An 18,537-nucleotide genomic window follows, 5' to 3' on the forward strand; every position below is an offset into this window, starting at 1 on the left:
GAAATTTGGGGCTTCTTGACATGTTACCTTACATTCCTTATTTTCTGTGGAAATGCATCTGAATCCTTTCTTCGCAAATAGTTTCTAAGTACGTACAGTCCATGCAGTGCATCCAGAGTCTTTTTGACATGACTCCTGTAATTCTGAATTGTTTTGCATGCTGGTATACATGATTACACATGCAGACACTATTTATATATTAAATCATGGCAATCTTTAACTTTTTTAGATGTACTAACATATGCAAGGGAGTCTGAGCATTGACAGAGATGTCTAATCCTCATGAAATGAAGAAGCTTGTTACTCATATCCATTCTGAAATTGTTGTCTTGTGTTTCTGCTGGCAAGGGTACAAATTATATCTCCTTGCAGACATGCCAACACAGAAAATGTGAAGTATGTCCACGTTGTAATATCTTGTATCAAGTTTTCTCTTGGTAGAAATTACTGCCATTGGTTAAATGGTTGCAATTTATGCTGAACATTTTCTAAAGAATATGAAAGAAGTAATGTTAAAAAGGTCTTAGGCGCTGCAGCATTTTCTGTTCTCCTAACTGTATCCGTTTCTGGGGATTTATTTTTAGGTTTCAATATTAACATATAGTCTCAATATAATTGTTATTATGCTGAAAGGCAGTAGCTATGTTATTTCAATCATGTTTAAGACTCATACCTACATTCCTGTTCAGGATTCTGAGCAAGAAGAAGACAATTCAGAAGAGCTGCAAGAAGAATGTTTCACAGAAAGCAATAGTGAAGTGTCTGAGGAAGCATATACTGAAGAGGATGATGAAGAAGAAGATGATGAGAAGGAAGATGAAGATGAGAGTGATGATGAGAATGAGCAAGAGCAAAATGCTGCAGGTGGTGAAAGACCTGAGAATGGCAGGAGTTCTGACCACATCAGGCGCAAAAAGTGTAATGGCGCAAAAGACAATGAAAACTTACTCAATGGCCATGATGGAAAAGATGATAGTCAGAGCTTAAAAAGCAGTGCCATTCACCCTTGTGGAAATCCAACAGTTATTGAGGATGCTTTGGAAAAAGTTAGGAGCAATGACCCTGACACCACAGAGGTCAATCTGAACAACATTGAAAACATCACTTCACAGATGCTTATACAATTTTCTCAAGCCCTGAGGGACAACACAGTGGTTAAGTCATTCAGCTTGGCTAACACCCATGCTGATGACAACGTGGCAATAGCTATTGCTGGTATGTTAAAGGTAAATCAGCATATAACTAGTTTGAATATCGAGTCAAATTTTATCACAGGCAAAGGCGTGCTGGCCATCATGAGAGCTTTGCAGAGTAACAAAGTTCTAACAGAACTGCGGTTCCACAATCAAAGGCACATCATGGGCAGCCAGGTGGAAATGGACATAGTTAAACTGTTGAAAGAGAACACCACTCTGGTCAAGCTGGGGTACCACTTTGACCTTGCTGGCCCAAGAATGAGCATGACAAGTATCCTGACAAGAAATATGGATAAACAAAGGCAAAAGCGTATGCAGGAGCAGAGGCAACAAGAGTCAGGTTGTGATGGAGCCATCAATCCAAAGACCAAAGTCTTGCAGAAGGGAACACCTCGATCCTCACCTTATGTGTCACCTAAGAGCTCACCATGGTCTTCTCCAAAGCTCCCTAAGAAAGCACCTCCAGTGAAAAGTCAGCCTCCAGCTCCTGCACCTCCCCCTCCCCCACCCCCCCCACCCCCACCGCCTCCTCCCCCAGTTATTCCAGAGAAGAAGGCACCAACCAGGAATATAGCTGAAGTCATCAAACAGCAAGAAAGCGCAAAAAAAGACTTACATAATGGACAGAAAAAGAAAAAAGGCAAAAAAAGTAGAAAACATGAGAACAACATATTGAAAGAAATTAAAGATTCTCTAAAATCCATCTCAGACAGAAAATCAGAGGAAGGTTCACAACCCTCCACCCGTCCATCCACCCCACAAAGGTCTCTCCATGACAACCTTATGGAAGCAATTCGGGCAAGCAGCATAAAGCAATTAAGGAGGGTAAGTGAGAGATCCTTGTTCAGTAACTGATTGTGGCCCAAAAATAGCACAAGCTCAGGTAATTTTAGTACATATATTTAATAAATGAAAATTCTTAGAAATGTGAGCATAATAAAGCACTTGAGAGGAGGCTTTCCCCTGATCAGGCTTTTCTCAGCACACTGATTTCTCTCCAACTGTGAAAGTGGGGCACTTTCCCAGGTTCTGTCTTGTTATGGGGGAGGGTGGATAGCACACGGATCTTGGGAGTGTATGTCTGGTAGGAATGTTGCCATCCAGACTGTACAACAAATGTAGTGAACACCCTTCCCATCCCTGTTTCATAGGTGGAGGTACCAGAAGCCCTTCGGTGAAAGACTGGATGACAGAAGAAGTAGAACCCTACAGTGACTGAGGGGAGGCTTCTTGTCCTTTCATTGGCGGTAACATAGACTGTCTAGCAAGCTGCTTCCAAAGTGCACTCTTAGATTCAAGCCATTTCCCTTTTATTTCAAAGAAATAAAACCGCTAAATACAAAATAATGCTTTAAGGATCCATTTACCTTGTAATCTGTAAATATGGAAATAATTTTCTTTTTTATTTAATGAGATTTCTACTGAGAAATTGCTTCTTATTTAGATATTCTTGTCAATATCTGATTGCACATCACTTGGCAAGTTCTTCACACTGAGATGTAATAGTTTAACAGCCTGTGGTTTCTTCTGGTTTTTCCATGAATTTACAATAAATGTGGTTTGAAGCTTTCAAGCAGACACATAGTCCTTTATTTCTGTGAGTTAAAACCCACCAGACATTTGCATCACATTCATAAGCATTCAGGAAGTCTCCTGGGAAAGAACCTGAGATCCTTCTCCGCTGCACCTGTGCCTGTGTGGAGTATAGTACCTGAGCCCACATATTAGTGCAATCCCATACTGACATGGGAAAAAATGATTCATAAGGCTATGTACAACTAAAACTAAGATATGGGCTGTGTCAGGTCATTGGTGTTGCATTATGGGTCCTAAACCTTGGTCTAAGAGAAGAAGTGGGAGATGAATAGATCCGTGGTTCGTGTTGACTTATGGGTTAAATATTAATGCCGATATTTTATGGTTGCAGAAGAATTATTCAATTGAGATCCATTCAGTCCAAGTGCTGTATTTAGGCAGAACTAACCTCAGCTGAGATATCCAGTCAGACAGAGAAACTTGAAAAGCAGTCTGCCATTCAGGTGGAAAAAGGCTTTCCTATGGTATCAGTTGAACAACAAGCAGGGTGTGAACTGTCAATATGATACAGTGGAAGCAGAGCCAACATCATTTGGAGATGCATGGCTGGAGGTATCACATCACAGGCAATGGCATGAATAGCCCTTCCTCATGTAGCACTAGACATCTCCCTGGTCAGATTAGTTATGGTTCTGGGTGCTTCAGCTAGTGTGAAGGTAGTGATAACATGAAGAAAACTGAGTAGTGGCCAAAATGTTGAAAGGTGAGAGAAGAGATATGTTCAGAAGCACTACTAAGTATTAATTAGTTTGCTCATTGCAACTATAAAAAACAGAATTAGTATTTCTTTTACATAATACCACATCAATGAAAGTAATTACTTAAAGTTACTCAACACTGCAAAAAACAGTGGTACTGAAAAAAACACATGTAAGCTTGCTCCTAGAAATATTAATTAGACAGATTTCCCCAGAAATAGGAACAAATTGCTGGAGGAAAATGAAGCATAAGGGAGAGGGGATCCTTTAATGAATTGTCAGGAATGCAACTGTCATAGCAAGAAAATGGTGAAAATACCTTTTTGCATTTGTATTTATTGACTAAAACATACCAAAAGCAATATATAACTAACTGAAACACATTCCAACATTTTTTTTCTTGCCTCAGGATCACAACAACTCATGAGTATTTCTAGACCCAGTGTCACAGGAAATATGGTACGTACAATTAGTCTTTAGCTACCTTTATAATTGGATAGGCTCCCATAGCATAAAAATCAACCTATGGTCAGTTATCCATGACCAAATGGAAGCTGGGGCTTGGGATCTTCTGAGGATGGAAGCAATACTGGAATGCAGACAACAGTCAGGAGTAGACCTGTGGGCCCAGACCTTGTCTCCAGAAACTTTGTGAAGGATGAGAAACATCCTGGATGTTTAATCGAATGGCAAAAGCGGATAAGCAAGGGAAAATAAAAGATAGGGAGGGAAAGCAGGAAAAGCAAAATGGAGAGGATTTAATGGAACACAAGAAAATGTTTTTAAAAACTGAAATCATACTTTTAAGGAAAAAGGGAGAGTGAGAAGTGAGGAAACTATCTGTATGGGAGGTGAAAAATTATATAGAAAAAGAAGATAGAAAAGAAAATGAATGCTGAAAAGTGACAGATGAGAGAAGAGAAAAATGTGGAAGAAGAAAAAAGCCTAGAAAAAAGGAAAAGGGAAGGTAGAATTCATCTTTCAGGTTGGTAAGAGTTACTCTTTTGCAGAAGGGGAGGCTGATGGGCAGAGTCCTTAAGAAAATTTGGCCAGAGCTCCTGACTGTGGAGGCTGTGAAGTGGCCATCAGCCCTCTCAGGTGGGAGCCCTGCTCTGATGTATTGTAAAGCAATGGAGATGGTGACCACGTGTGGATACTGAAGCTCCTGGAGCACACTTGCTCAGGAAGGGTCAGTCCTGTGCCTTAGCAATGCACAGCCAGTGCTATGCCCCCATCAGAATTGGACACAGGAGCCCCAGGATGCAGGTATGCTCCTCATTTGGACTTGTAAGGCTCTGGCAGTGGGTGGCCATCCATTTTCCCTCAATCAGAGAAACAAACACACCAAAATCTGTCATCCATGCCGTGTAAAATGGAACAACCTGGCACCTCGAATCCTCTGCCCTTCACTACAAGAAGGATATTGACATGCTGGAGCATGTCCAAGGAAGGACAACACAGCTGGTGAAAAGTCTGGAGCAAAAGTCCTCTTAGGAACGGCTGAGCGAGCTGGGGTTGTTTAGCCTGGAGACATGGAGGCTGAGTGGAGACCTTATTGCTCTTTACAACTGGCTAACAGGAGGTTGTAGCAAGGCGGGGTTGGTGTCTTCTCCCAGGTAGCAAGTGATAGAACAAGAAGAAATGGCCTCAAGTTGCACCAGGGGAGGAAAGAAAACTTTCTTCACCAAAAGGGTGGTCAAGCATTGAAATAGGCTGCCTAGGGAAGTGGCAGAGTACCATCCCTGGAAGTGTTCAAAAAATGTGTAGATATGGTGCTTAGAGACATGGTTTAGAGGTGGACCTGGCAGTGCTGGGTAAAGGGTTAGACTCAATGATCTTAGAGGCCTTTTCCAACCTTAATCATTCTGTGATTCCATAAAAGAGCTGACCTACCAAGCACCAGAAATATCAGAGCCTGACTGCTACCTGTAATTCCAGTATGTGGCCCTTTAATTCGTGCCTCATCACCTAGGGAAGTATCCAAGTATATAGAAAGAAAAGGAGCTCATGAAAGTCCAAGAAATTTTGTTTCCACATCTTCTGGAAGTTTCCTGCCTCCTGCTGAGTCCCCTGTTGATGTTCTGGATAGTGACCCACTTTGCTGGTATTTAGCTGAGGGCAGAGGCACGGGTCTGACTGCCCTGCAGATGTGCTTCCTTCCCACCAAACAGGGCAGGTGGCCCTGGAGGCTCCTGCCAGGTGAAGCCACATCCATTTCTGGAGGCTGAGTCTGGGAGAGCCTGAGAGCTGGTCCAGGACAGCCCCTCCATGGTATGATGGGAGAATGGATATCCTGGGAAGCTCCAGGCAGAGGGAAGCAGGAAGGTATGGCTAAGGCCTCTCCTTTGCCCACATGCTAGGACAACACAGTTACAACCCTTACACAACAGAGCAGAAGCTCTGAGTATTCCAGACTTCCACACCACCACTCATGTTTTCCTCAGAAGTCCATCAGGTCTATGGAAGTAATGATTAAGGCAGAGCAGCCTCACAGCCCAAATAGAGAGGACTTGTCTGTAGGTTGTTTTGAGAGTGACATATAACTACCACAAGTTAGCCATGAAGAGGGGATTTGCAATGCCTGGATGTAAGGCAAGGGGTAGCTCCAAACACTATTCCCAGGTGCAGGCCCAAGTGAAACAGCACCGGGAAGAGTGTGTATAATTCCAGTAACTGACAGCCAGGAAAAATTGTTTTCAATTGGAAGAGGGACAGAAAATGGCTAGGATAATTGGGGAACTGGAGAAGCTGTCCTGTAAGAGAGATGAGAACAGGTGGTGGGATCAGTCTAGCCAAACAAAGGCTCAAAGGGATTTCAGCTCGTGTCTATAAATACAGCAAAGGAGAAAGAGCTACAGGACACAGTTAGCAGTAGGGAAAAAAAAAAAAGAAACCGTGCGTGACTGAGTTTTGATCAGAAATTAGAAGATGTCCTAGCTCTCAGAGCAAGAAGGTTCTTGGAGCAGCCTTCTCATTTAGAAAGAATGGGCAAATTCGTAAACTTATTGTTAAAAGAATGCCAGAAGCTTATGAAAAGGATAGTATGGTGTGGTGCTTTCTGCAGCAGAATTCTTAAACCAGTAACACAGAAGCTCTGCCATTATTAAATTAATGTTCTTAGATGTGATAACTACACAGGATCTGGAACCACCCAAAGCAAATGGGTGACTGGTGCAGATTAGCTACAGTGGGGACCTCCCAGCATGCACTGACTGTTTCCCCCAGGTCTACACTACTCCCTGCCTTGCCAGGGCTGTCCTGTGAGACCGGGATGGGTTGAAGGTCTGTCGCAGTTTTGGGTTTGCTGGGTGGATGCAACTTTGTGCTGAAACTGGAAGGTGAAGGAGCAAACTGCAGCTCATGCACAGCACTAAGCAGGGGCTTTACTTTCTTTCTGTGTAGATAATGGAAAAATAGAGCAATTGTCACACGCTGGCTGTGGGGTAGATGGTGCACTATCAGACCCAGATGCAACTGTTCTGTGTGAAAAGGTTGGATCAGTCCAAAAGAAAAATGGAGATATGAAAAAAATTGTTGAAAGCAGGGCTGTTGCCTGTCTGCCAGGTGTATTTATTTCTGTCTCTAATCTTTGACTATTTTCAGGTTCAAATGAATATGAATTTTATAAAGCCTTGAATTATTGAATTATTTGCTACAGAACTATAACACAAGGAAAGATTTTTTTCTTTCCTTTAAATATAGTCATGGTAAAAATTCTCATTGGGTGTCTGGTAAGAGCCCAAACATGTATCTCAAAGCCAAGACTAAGGGTTATGTCCTGGGCTGTGCTGCTGCTATTTATGCACTCTGCGGTGTATTGCTTAATTTCTTGTGCCTCCATTTTGCCTTGTAGAGATCAATACTGATCCATTTCACAGTAGTGCAAGACTATGTTCACACAGACTCAAATGTGCTCCAAGATCCTCAAATATCAAGGACTATTGGATGCATTATTATTTTATTTTTATTTTTATTTTTGCTAACAGGAATGCTTTGACTTGATGAATATTAGTGAATATGATGATTGTCAGTGTATTTCTGAGTGTAAGAGAAGCACAGCCCATGATCCAGTGCAGGAAATTTTGTAAATGCAGATGAGGCAAGCCATGAGGATGGGAATCCCAAGGCTGACTTGGCCATGAAAAAATGTCATTGAAAGGGAGACATGCCATTTCTGTCATTTTGTCACCTAAGAAACAAGCATATGAAGAACTGAAAGGACAGTCAGAAATGCTTATGCACCCTGTGGAGGATAAATTGGGTCTGATTCCCAGGACTGGCCTAGGAGACATTTCACCAGACTACCCAAGTATAGCCTCTATGCATGAGACTATTTTCTTGTGTGGGAGATACTTGAAGTTTAAATTCCATAGATAAGAAATCAATTCCTTCTGTAACCTGTCATGCCTTTCTGCTGAGAGCATTAGGTCAATCCACCCATAAAGGAATATGTATTTCCTTGGCTTTTCTTTCCAGGTTTTTTTTTTCTGAGAAACATTTGAAGCTATAGCTGTATTTTTTAATTAACATAGTCATGAATGTTCTTGAAGGCTGTCAATCAGCTACAGTTAAAGCAGTAAATTTTGCAGGCACCTGAAGGAAGTGTTTATGTATACACAGAGAGGGGTCACCCCTGTTGCTCAGTCTCAGCTTACTGCTCTCTAAATCTGTGACACATGCATGTGTTGCTGTGTTTCACAAACAAGTTGGAAGGCAACGGTGCTCAGGTTTCATGTGCTCTTGAACACTTCTGCCAAATTCCAGCTCTTTGTTTTCCCATGCACCAAGCATGCCCTGAGCGTGGCAGTTGTGTAGGGTGGGCAGGTACAGGCAAACTCTGCCTGCACTGCGAGAGGTGACACACGCACCAGCACCAGCCCAGAAAGTGTATGACTGCACAGGAAGCACTCAGACAGGGCAGATATTCCTGTCTTTCATCCCACTTTAGCATGGGTTTGGGTGTGCCACTAGCCCTTGTTACAAGACTTATGTCATCCCATGCCAGGATTATCTTCTGTCTAGCCAGTCATGAGCTAAACTTTTCAGTCTCTGCTACAGTTTAAAGTGACCAAAAACAGTTTTAGAACTGATCACTCCAAAGATCCCAATAGCTGGATTTTAGGTGCAGCTGTAGGACAAATTTGCAGCTCTGAATGAGCACTGCTGTGGTCCCAGTTGCCCCTTCATGTCTGCCTGTCCGTGCCTTGCCTGCCTCCTCTCTCACGCCACATCTGCATTCAGTCAGTTCAGGGAGGTAGCACCCAAAAAAGAGAAAAGAAAAAGAAAACCAACCAAAAAAAGGGAAGATTGTTCTGGTTTGCTTCCCTAGACCTCCTACTGCAGGTTTCAGAGCTATGTTGCTGGTGCAAAGGAGAGGGTGGGAACCTCTGGCCAGGAACAGAGGGAGGACAGCATTAGACAGCATGGCTTTAGCTTAGTTTAAATTATTCTGGATTGGTACCCTAAAATCTTTGTGACAACAGAACCACAGATGTTGATATTGACAGCCCAGCACAGCTGAGCAGCCTGCAAAACCCCACCATGCCACTGGCTCCCACTCTCAAATTCCCACTGCAAAGAATCCCACAGGTCACATGGAGAACTAAGCTCACAGCTGGGTGTCAGACAATCCTGAGCTCTAATCCTGCTCTGCCAGCTCCATGCTATGAGACATCCTGTTACCTCAAGGGCACTGAGCAAGTTTTGTCAGCTTCCTATCTCTGTAGAGCATAAAAATTAGTTATAGAAAGCTCCTCTTATTTGGTGCTCTGTCATCTTCTCATGTGAAAAGTAAGGCCATTACTTTTTCTATCAACCATGCCGGATGCGGAGGACCATTCATGCTGGATTCTCATCATTTGGCTACATCAGAGTGGCAATGCATGGCCTTATCTCTGGATGACTGCACACCATGTCAATATTACAGTCATCCATTGGAAAGCTAATAGGGCCCTCAGCTCCTTGTCCACGTTAGCTGGCTGTGATCCCACCAATCCCATGATTAATTCTGAAGCAGTCAACTATCCCCCCTGCAGTGTGCTGCTCTGCAGCTCCCCAGCTATATTCCCCACCAGAGGAGACACAGTGGTGAGTAACAGAGAGCATAGGATCCTTACCACATTTGGGGGTCTGCAAGATTGCCTATTGGTTTTCTGATACTATCTCACAGTTATGTTGACACTAGCAGTGCCAGCTGGGATAAAGTGGCAATGGGGTGATGGGTGCAGAGGTTCTTTCATCAGAGATGGGTCAATTACTCACTTCCAGGGTGGAATTTCTGTGTCTCCAGTGCTACTGTTGTGGTGGGACTCATGTGCCTGAGATGGCTCAAAGCAAAGACCCAAACTTCACTCTGTCATATTTCAATGAACATTTAAATACCTGCTTTCCAAATCAGCCTCTTTCCAAGCTGCTCCAAATGGAGCAGTGGTCGTTTCAATAGATTTTCAATTTGACTACAGTTTTCTTTATAAGCTATTTTCTTCTTTGAAATTCAAGGTTAATGCATCTCTTGGGCAGATTCATTTGCTTTTCATTAAGAAGTCTGGAGAGTTCATTACTTCTGGGGCAAATAGTGAAACCGTTCAGTTCTTTAACAAGCCATGGGATGGAAAACCTCTGTAGGGCCATTCAGTTCTGTTGCTGGAGCTGGGAGAGCTGCAATGATCTGTGAAAAGAAAGATTCAAATGTATCCACCTTGTTCCAGTCTTTGTCAGCAAAAGATGCTGCCTGCTGCCCTGATGTCACCGGAGGTCTCCAGGGCCATTGCTGGCATTTAAAAGCAAGCAGTGGCCTTAAGTCGTTATTTATGACACAGAATATCATACTTTAAAAGCAGCACATATGTTTTAGTTGAAATCAGCTGGGAATGACCTGAAGGCAGATCAGGAGTTAGCTTTTAAGTGAAATCAGGGATCTAGTCTGGAAATGCTGTTGAAGCTGTAGTTCTGCTCTGATCTCCTGCCTCTTGCACCAGATATACTATAATTCTTCAAAATGCAAATGCTGAGCTAACCAGTGCAGGCACAATTTCTTTTACAGTACCTATATGGCTTCTTTTGAGCAGGACCCACACTATGGTGCAGAGGGGAAGGATGCATTAAAATATATGGGGAATATATGCTACACCCCAGCACAGGAAGGACATCTACCTTGTAGTGAGTCCAGAGGAGGACCACCAAGTTGATTAGAGGGATGGAACACCTCTCCTATGAGAAAAGTTTCTCTCCTATGAGAATTGCCACGGTCTGAAGGGGGATGGGGCCGTGACACAGCATGGATGGGTCCAGAGACAAGGGAGAGGTGCAGATGGAATACTTTATTGAGGTGTCCAGAGGTTTTATGGGTTTAGGTGGGGAAAGAACACGGGGTGGAGCATGAGACAGACAAACGGGGGAACAAATTGGGGTAGGAACACAGGCAAAGGGGGAGGAACGTGGGAGGAACCGGGAAAGGAGAGGGCGAATGGTAACTGTCTCCCCTCTGCAGCTTCTGCAGCCTATCAGAGAGGGGAGCGGGGAAGCAGGGAGCAGGCAAACTCATGGCAAGCCCGAGCGTGCCCAGGCCGTGCACTGTGTAGTGCGGATACAATGAAACCACATAATAACAGTAAAGTCCATACAATAACTGTAAGGTCCATATAATAAAGTCTTGTCAATTGCTGTATGTTTTTCTCCACGCCTGGAACCTCTCCCATCCTGAATCTTGTTCCTTCACAGAGAATTGTGATTATTCAGCCTGGAAAAGGTTTTGGGGTGACCTAATTGCAGCCTTCTGGTACCTGAAGGGAGCCTACAAGAAGGTTGGAGAGGGACTTTTGTAGAGCATGTAGTGACAGGACAAGGGAGAATTGGCTTCAAACTGAAAGAGAGGAGGTTTAGGTTAGATATTAGGAAGAGATTCTTTACTGTGAGGGTAGTAAGGCACTGGAACAGGTTGTCCAGAGAAGCTGTGGACACCTCCATCCCTGGAAGTGTTTAAGGCCAGGTTGGATGGGACTCTGAGCAACCTTCTCGTGGAAGGTGTCCCTGTCCATGGTAGAAGGGCTGAGATTAGGTGATTTTTAAGGTTCTTTCCAACTCAGGCCATTTTATGAGTATGTGATTCCATTTGCCTTTCCACCAAGCTGTGTGTGAGGATCACCTTGCTGTGAGATGGAGGTGAGCACCATGCTGCCAGTGAGCAGACCTCTCACTTGAAGGGCTTTTTCACCAGCTTGGCCTCCACGCTGCACAGCACCAAGAAAAGCTTAACTATGATCAGGTTTTCATTTTTCTTTCCATATTTCTTCCCATTCCTCCAATGACCACTTCCAAAATTATGGAGGAAGCATGCTCCATCACTTCCATTTTCTCTTTCCTTCATTTCAGTGTTCTGCATAGAAGAGGCTTGCTTTTTTCCATGTTTGCTTTGAGACATTTATTTGTTTAGTAACTCTCTCAGAGGAATAATCAGTATGATCCAAGTGTTATCAGCTTGGGCTCAGGGAGATTTCATCAGTGTCAATCCTTTCCTCACATGTCTCTCTCTGCTGGGGTCCAAGTTGGTACGTCAAAAGACACCCTGTAACCTTTTCTTTCTTCTTTAATCCTCATCTGGCATTGCTCAGGTAATGGGAGATGTAAGTACAGGAGGTAAGGAAAAGCCAAGCCTAACCCATGAAGACAGTCTAAATCAAAGCTTTATCAAGCTGCTTTTTCTTTCCCACTGGTTCTGAACCAAAACAAAGAATAAGACATCTTTTCATCTTATGTTTCAATACTGATGAAGAATGTACACTTCTAGAAGACATCACATAGGTTTTTAAATCCCTCAAAGTGTTTCAGGTAAAGAGTCCTGTCCTGGTGGTTGTGATATCAAGCCCCTCAGGATCTGAGCCCCTCAAGATTTCAATAAACTTTGCATTTTTTTTGTTGTTAATCAGTAAGTATAGCTGGACAGTTATGATTTAGTGATTGCATTGTGAACATTTTAGGCTTGGCTTATCTTTTGTTTTAAGGAAAAGGGAAAACAATCCCAAGATGAATGGGCAGTCTGGGTGACAGCCACCAGGAGTGAAGTCAGCAGGACTGAGCAGTAACTGGGGGAAAGGTAATTCTGACAGTGGGAGATTGTGACCACTGACTTACTGACCACCTACTCAAAACGGACCCCAGACACAGAGGGAAGAGCTGCACACGTGGCCTATTTAGCATGAGGAGCAAGAGATATAAGTAGCAAATAGGGGTTTGAGTACTAGTTAATGGAAAAGTTATGTCATCTATAACCAATGAATGCTGATGCCTTTAATAAAATGTATAAATAGTGTCAAGTTTTGATGATGGAGAGCTTTTTGTGGGTTACCAGCTGGCTCCCTACTTTGCACAAACTAGAATAAAAAATAGAAATATCTGGCCTTGGTGTGTGAATTGGTGCTGCACACCGGGTAAGGAGCCCATGGTCTGGACAGCAGTTGGAAATGTGATCAACATAAAAGAGAGGGTCTTTGATACACAAAGGTAAAACTGAAACTTCCATTATGAATCTAAATAAATGTTCTTCAGCATTAATTTCTCAAAAGCAAAAAATCCAGAAAGTATTTTTAATATAGATTTGCTGCTGTTCTGTATTCTAAAAATCTTTTAAACACATTTTATAGGAAGGAAGTTACATAATCACCTGCACCGCATATAAAATATGTAATTGCAACTTGGAGGAGAAAATAGGTTTGTTCTGGTATTAAAAATTCTCTGTCAGAAGAATTTGATAAATACAGTGCAGTATACAGAATCAGCCTCTTTTTTTAAATGCCTTTATGCAGTACCACAAGGGTATGTCCTTTATGCAGATCCAGCCTCTGCTCAGCCAAACAATGACCCCCATTAAAAAAGCCAAATGTTTTGCCAGTTTGCAAGAATCACCAAAACTGTAAAATGAATCTGTAGATCTCTTGATATAACCTTGTACAAACGGATATATTTCTGTGTCATGGGGCACTGCATCAGAGAGCCTAACACATCCCTTCTGAACTCTGTAATTCCATCTTTGTTTCTGCTCTGTGAATTCTGCCAAACCCTCATGTGCTCCAGAGAGAGAAGGGGGCTTCGATTGTACATACTGTGCAGATTGTTTCAGATGTTCCCATCTGCTGTGTAACCTTATATTTTGTATATCAGCTACGTGCTTCTCTGAACTAGAATACACTTCTGAGTAAACAGTGATAAAATGCAGAGACGACCTCATGGCCCATGTCCCCAGCAGGTAGCTGTGGTACACGAGAGCTGCTCAGTGATCATTATGAAAACTAATCATACAGGGACTCACTCTCTACAAACCAATAACTCTGTTCCTGTGGATGAAGTGTCATACCGATTAAGTACATACTCTTCTCTAGGACTGAGACTATTGCTAGTGAAGTACCCCTTTTACTTCTGCACTTGCTGCTGCAGAGCTCCCATCCCATGTTTTCAGAACATCCCAACAGCATGGACATGCATGCAGAGAACAGCCAATATTTGAGTGAAAAAAATTGGGGTTAGTACATCTATGAGCTTCTGCTCAGCAAGACCTTAAGAAGTTGCGTGGGGCAGAAACATTTTGCCAGTTTCAATCAAATTAGCAACACAAACCACAAAGGTTTTCTTTCTTTTTTCCTTTAATGCAACAAAATAGATGCTGCTAAATAAGCACCCAACTGTCTTCCTAGCAATAAAACAGGAGGTCAGATTTAAAGTGCTACACTTGCCCTTGTGTTTCTTGGAAGACCTCTAAGCTGACAGTGCAGCTGTTCAATGAAAATTATGCAGAAATATTAATAAAATCTTAGTCGGATCTTAAAATATACAGCGAGTCCAACAGTTTTTTAGGTAAGCATGGATCGCATCATTCAGACGAAACAGCTGACACATTTTTGGCCTGTTGCTGGAGTATTTATCAAGTTCAAATAGTAAAAAGAGAAATTTATTAGAGGTTTAAAGTAAATCAACCTGATTTCAGCCACATCCAATCACAAGTTATCCTAATGTCCCATGATGATCCAAGAAGCTGGGGAATATACTGTGACTGTCATCCAGCAGCAAAAATATTATCACACGCTTCAAAGATATTGGCTGCCTTTCCTCTGACAAAGTCAGAGCTCTAATGTGCACTCTGATGAAAACAGGATGGCCCCTTTCAAACTGAGATGATAGAGACAGATGAGGCAGTAAGATGAAACCAGCAGGAGCCAGCACACACAGAGCTGCAGTAAATCCAAGCCATAAACAGAATGCCTCCTGTACTCAAAACCTTCCACGGCCCCTGCGCTTTCTGAAAGTGTGGCAGCAGCACTGCTGCGCCTTTGGCCTTGCAGACCTACAGGGCATCAGAGAAGCAGCAATTTCAGCAATTTTATAATGACTTACACCCATGAAACAAATGTTCTTTATATATGTTCAGGGAGGACTGCGTGACTGCAGTGGGCAGCCAGCGAGGCAGCCGGTACCTCGAACAGGCCATTCGATAGGGCCGCCCACACGTGGCTGCTGCCCCTCGTCCCAACACTGCTGCAGTGACCAGCACTGGGGCTCTGGACAGGACTCCCTGTTCAGGATCAGTTAAGCTTCTGACAACATCAAACACAGCGCAGTGCTCCTGATGGGCACTGTCATGAGAAGCTGTGCTGCAAACCTGGCATGTAAACCAGGGGATTAGGAACTACTCAGTAGGTCCCAAAACTCATGTCTTTCACATAGTGTATTAAAACATTTTTAGTTTATTAAAGCTAAATCCATGGGGAACTAAATGCTGTGTCTGGGTTTCCAGAGTTCTGATCACACAGGAGATATTAAATCCAAAATCACAGTTTAAGGCACACTAGAGCATGACCCAGTATTTTCACACACAGGTAATTAAATGCTCAGATTAGCTCTGCTCTTCAGATAGGTTTCAAGTGTTGTTTTCTTTTTTGAGAGCTTAAAAATGATTCTAAAAACCAGGCCTAGGAGAAATAAAGAAGCCTTCCCTAGTGGTTTTTTTCTGAGAACTAAGGTAACTAAATCTGAACAAGGAAAATGGCATTTAAAAGTTTTTTAAGTGTCACATGTCTAGACTGCAGTACCATGGACTAGATGTATTTATATGCATTACTTTTGATGTGCTGTTACCACCATTACAAAAATGAGCAACTGAGACACAAGGCAATACAGATTTGGTTTCAGTTAAAACACCTGCATCTAAGTGTCTGAAGTGTAGATGGCAACTGCTCAGTGTCTACACTCTCATTACAGCCAATGGAGATAAATAGGGGTCTGAAGAACAACTGAGTTGGACAAATGTAGGATCCTACTTTGTGCTGCATTCCTCCCTGATTGCTCAGTAACACTTCATCTGTTCCTGAGAGAGAACACAACTAAATCTCTTGAATGCTGACCTATGGGGCCTGTTGCACAGGACATGATCCCCACAATGTTCTCTACTGGTTTCTGTACACACTGCCATGATACCCCCTGCTGACAATCTGCCCTGATTGTCACCTCCATAAGAGCACCAAGAGATAATCTGCTTCAGGTTAGACAAGATGCTTCTGTCACACACAGCAGCAGCTTCATTCAGGGCTCTCTCCTCCTGCTAACAAACTGAATTCATTTTATGGCAAAGAATGGACAAGATGGTAAATGTTCAAAGAGCTTGATTTTTTACTGTCTTTTAGAAGGCACTAGTTCTGTCAAGGCAGAGAGGGAACATCTGAAGAATGGGCCAGAGGTAAGAGGCTTAGTGCTGAAAATGGCTTGGGGAAGGACAGAAGGAAATATATAACCTAGTTTTGTTGCAAAATCAGGAACCATGAAGATCTGTAATGATTTCATATTGCATCACACTTCTGGAGGATTTCAGACCAAGAGAAAGGCTGTTCTGACAGTGAAAACACAAGGAATGCAGGTAACAACTTCAACTACCACAGTACTTGATTTCAATCAGGAGGTTGCAACTACAGCCTTTCAAGAAACAGAGACACCTTGTGTCTACAGGTAACAGAGCGTGACAATTAATTTCTACTTGGCAGAATACACAGGTCTCACTCAATTCCCAACATGGCAGTGTAGCTGATGGTAACTCAGTTAGAAGCTAGCATCCACAGCAAAAGTACAAGGAATGCTGCTCTAAACTCATTCCAGGTATCCTCTCCAGACTGCACAGGCAGCTTGACTGAATACGCATATTCTGTATTTAAAATGTTGGGATGATGATGATCAGCCTGACTGGTCACTGTCCCTGGTGTGCATGATTTCCTGAGGTCCACAGCCATGATGATCCAGGCAATGTGCCAAGCAGCAAAGAAAGATTCCAGTCTTTTTTGTTTCCTATGCCCGCAGTGATCAATGCTGGGTTGATTCCTTGAAGAATGCATCTAGGATTACAGCTACCATTTGACCAACCAGCCCACCTCTCACATTGCTCATGAGAGCAACCAGCAGTTTTCTCTACTGGTCATTTGGTATCTCCAGGTGTTCTTCAGCTTAGTATGCAAGCAAGACCATTTTTTTCTTTAAAGAGGAATCCACATCAGGATGACTTCTGTTCCCTTTGAAATGTCTCATATGCTACACAACAGCTGCTTGCTGTCAGCTGCTGAAGGTTATTTGTTATGCAATTGTGCTAACTGTATTTCTATCATGAGGTTTGGAGAGCTGTCCAGAATTGGGACATTGTTAGTGAAGACCAGAATGGCTTAGTAAGGGCTGAGATTTGGTAATGTATCTGTGAGAAAGTCAGTTATCTGGGCAGGATACTAGTTTAGTATGATTCAGAAGATTATCCCAGCTCCTGTAAAGCAAGCACAAAGGATGTCACAGCTCTAAAGGGACCCTTTAAACATTACAGAATCATTTCATACTCTTTTTCTTTTACCAGTTGCAGGCCTGAGCACTGTGCTTGCTCTCCAAATCACTACTCTTCTTACCGGTCTTGGAGGCAGCAGGTGAGTTTCAGTAACATATTCTCTAAAGATTAGGTACTGAAAGCTACTACATCTGAAAACTTGTAATTCCTGATGTCCTTGAAAAAGAATACTACTGGCTAGCAGATTTCAGCTTTAGCCACGGGCCTTTCTCATTCACACACATTACCCTCAGGAGACAAACCACAGAAAACATGTTTTGCGTTAACTGGGTCTAGACTGGTTTTTCCGTTTCATTTTAAAAATAAACCAAATTATCTGCTGACAGTTGAACAGGCATAACGCTGAAGGACTATATGCTGAGGATTTCTTCTCTTGATTATTAAATAAGCACTGTTTTGGTCCAAAAGACTATCCAAACCATAAAATTCCTGCAGTACTATCTAGAAAAAAAAAACAAACGTGCAAGCTTCTCAAGTTTGTCAGTCTGTGTTCCTTATATCCTGAGCATCTGGGAAAGACCTATACACCAATAAAGCCCTCCAAATCCAGCTCAGCTGCTCCAGCACTTGCCTCGTTTTTGGCATCAACACCCAGAAGAGCCAATTTCCAATTCTGTGTGCCTGCCCATGTCATTTAAGCAAATATTCAGTGTCGGATACATGATACAAGAATTATAAAATTTCTTAAGCTTTAAACATGAGATTTCATTGTGTTCCCCAAGTGGTACATACAAAAATATAATGCTGGTGATAGCTGTGTTTTAAGCTAACCTTGGACTCCCTCATCTAGTCCTCAAGCAACAAATTTAAAATTCATACTGCTCAAGTCACCACACTCAGAAAAGATGATTAAGCTTCAGGGAGGAAGAAACACACACATGAAGTAATGGCTCAAGAATTTCACTCCAGAGTGACTCCAAAAACCCTTCAGAGCACAAGAAAAAGGCCTTTAAATACCTTTGTCGATACCAATAGATTAAAAAAACCACAACAGGTGTAACATATCAAGCTTCCTAATTCCAGGTGTGTATTAAGTTGCTTATAGATGGGTAAGTCTGCAGTTATTACCCAAAACTATATTAGAGAAAAAATTTGAGTAACTGATAACTCATTTTAGCAAGTTACTTCTGCAAATACCGCAAAATTCAGCATGAAATAAAATTTGTCAGAAAAAAATCCCACTGATTAT

General features: G+C 42.5%; 2 protein-coding genes and 1 long non-coding RNA gene across 4 annotated transcripts in view; 1 reads left to right on the plus strand and 2 right to left on the minus strand.

Moving 5' to 3' along the window:
* LMOD2 (leiomodin 2) overlaps positions 1–2,769 on the plus strand; it is a 29,074-nt gene extending 26,305 nt beyond the window's left edge. For both annotated transcript variants that reach the window (XM_064656153.1, XM_064656152.1), the window contains 2 exons: positions 690–2,021; positions 2,348–2,769. In XM_064656153.1, the coding sequence (XP_064512223.1) occupies positions 690–2,021; positions 2,348–2,374 (1,359 nt within the window). In that variant the 3' untranslated portion in view covers positions 2,375–2,769. The remainder of the gene's footprint in view (positions 1–689; positions 2,022–2,347) is intronic.
* Positions 1–18,537, minus strand: part of LOC135414873 (uncharacterized) — a 377,990-nt gene that overhangs the window by 32,443 nt on the left and 327,010 nt on the right. The gene's annotated exons all lie outside the window — the stretch shown is intronic.
* Positions 10,790–18,537, minus strand: part of WASL (WASP like actin nucleation promoting factor) — a 58,159-nt gene continuing 50,411 nt past the window's right edge. The window contains exon 13 of the mRNA XM_064656150.1: positions 10,790–17,273. The gene's annotated coding sequence lies outside the window, so the exon portion shown is untranslated. The remainder of the gene's footprint in view (positions 17,274–18,537) is intronic.

This window comes from Pseudopipra pipra, chromosome 5 (assembly GCF_036250125.1).
Source record: "Pseudopipra pipra isolate bDixPip1 chromosome 5, bDixPip1.hap1, whole genome shotgun sequence".
Classification (NCBI taxonomy): domain Eukaryota; kingdom Metazoa; phylum Chordata; class Aves; order Passeriformes; family Pipridae; genus Pseudopipra; species Pseudopipra pipra.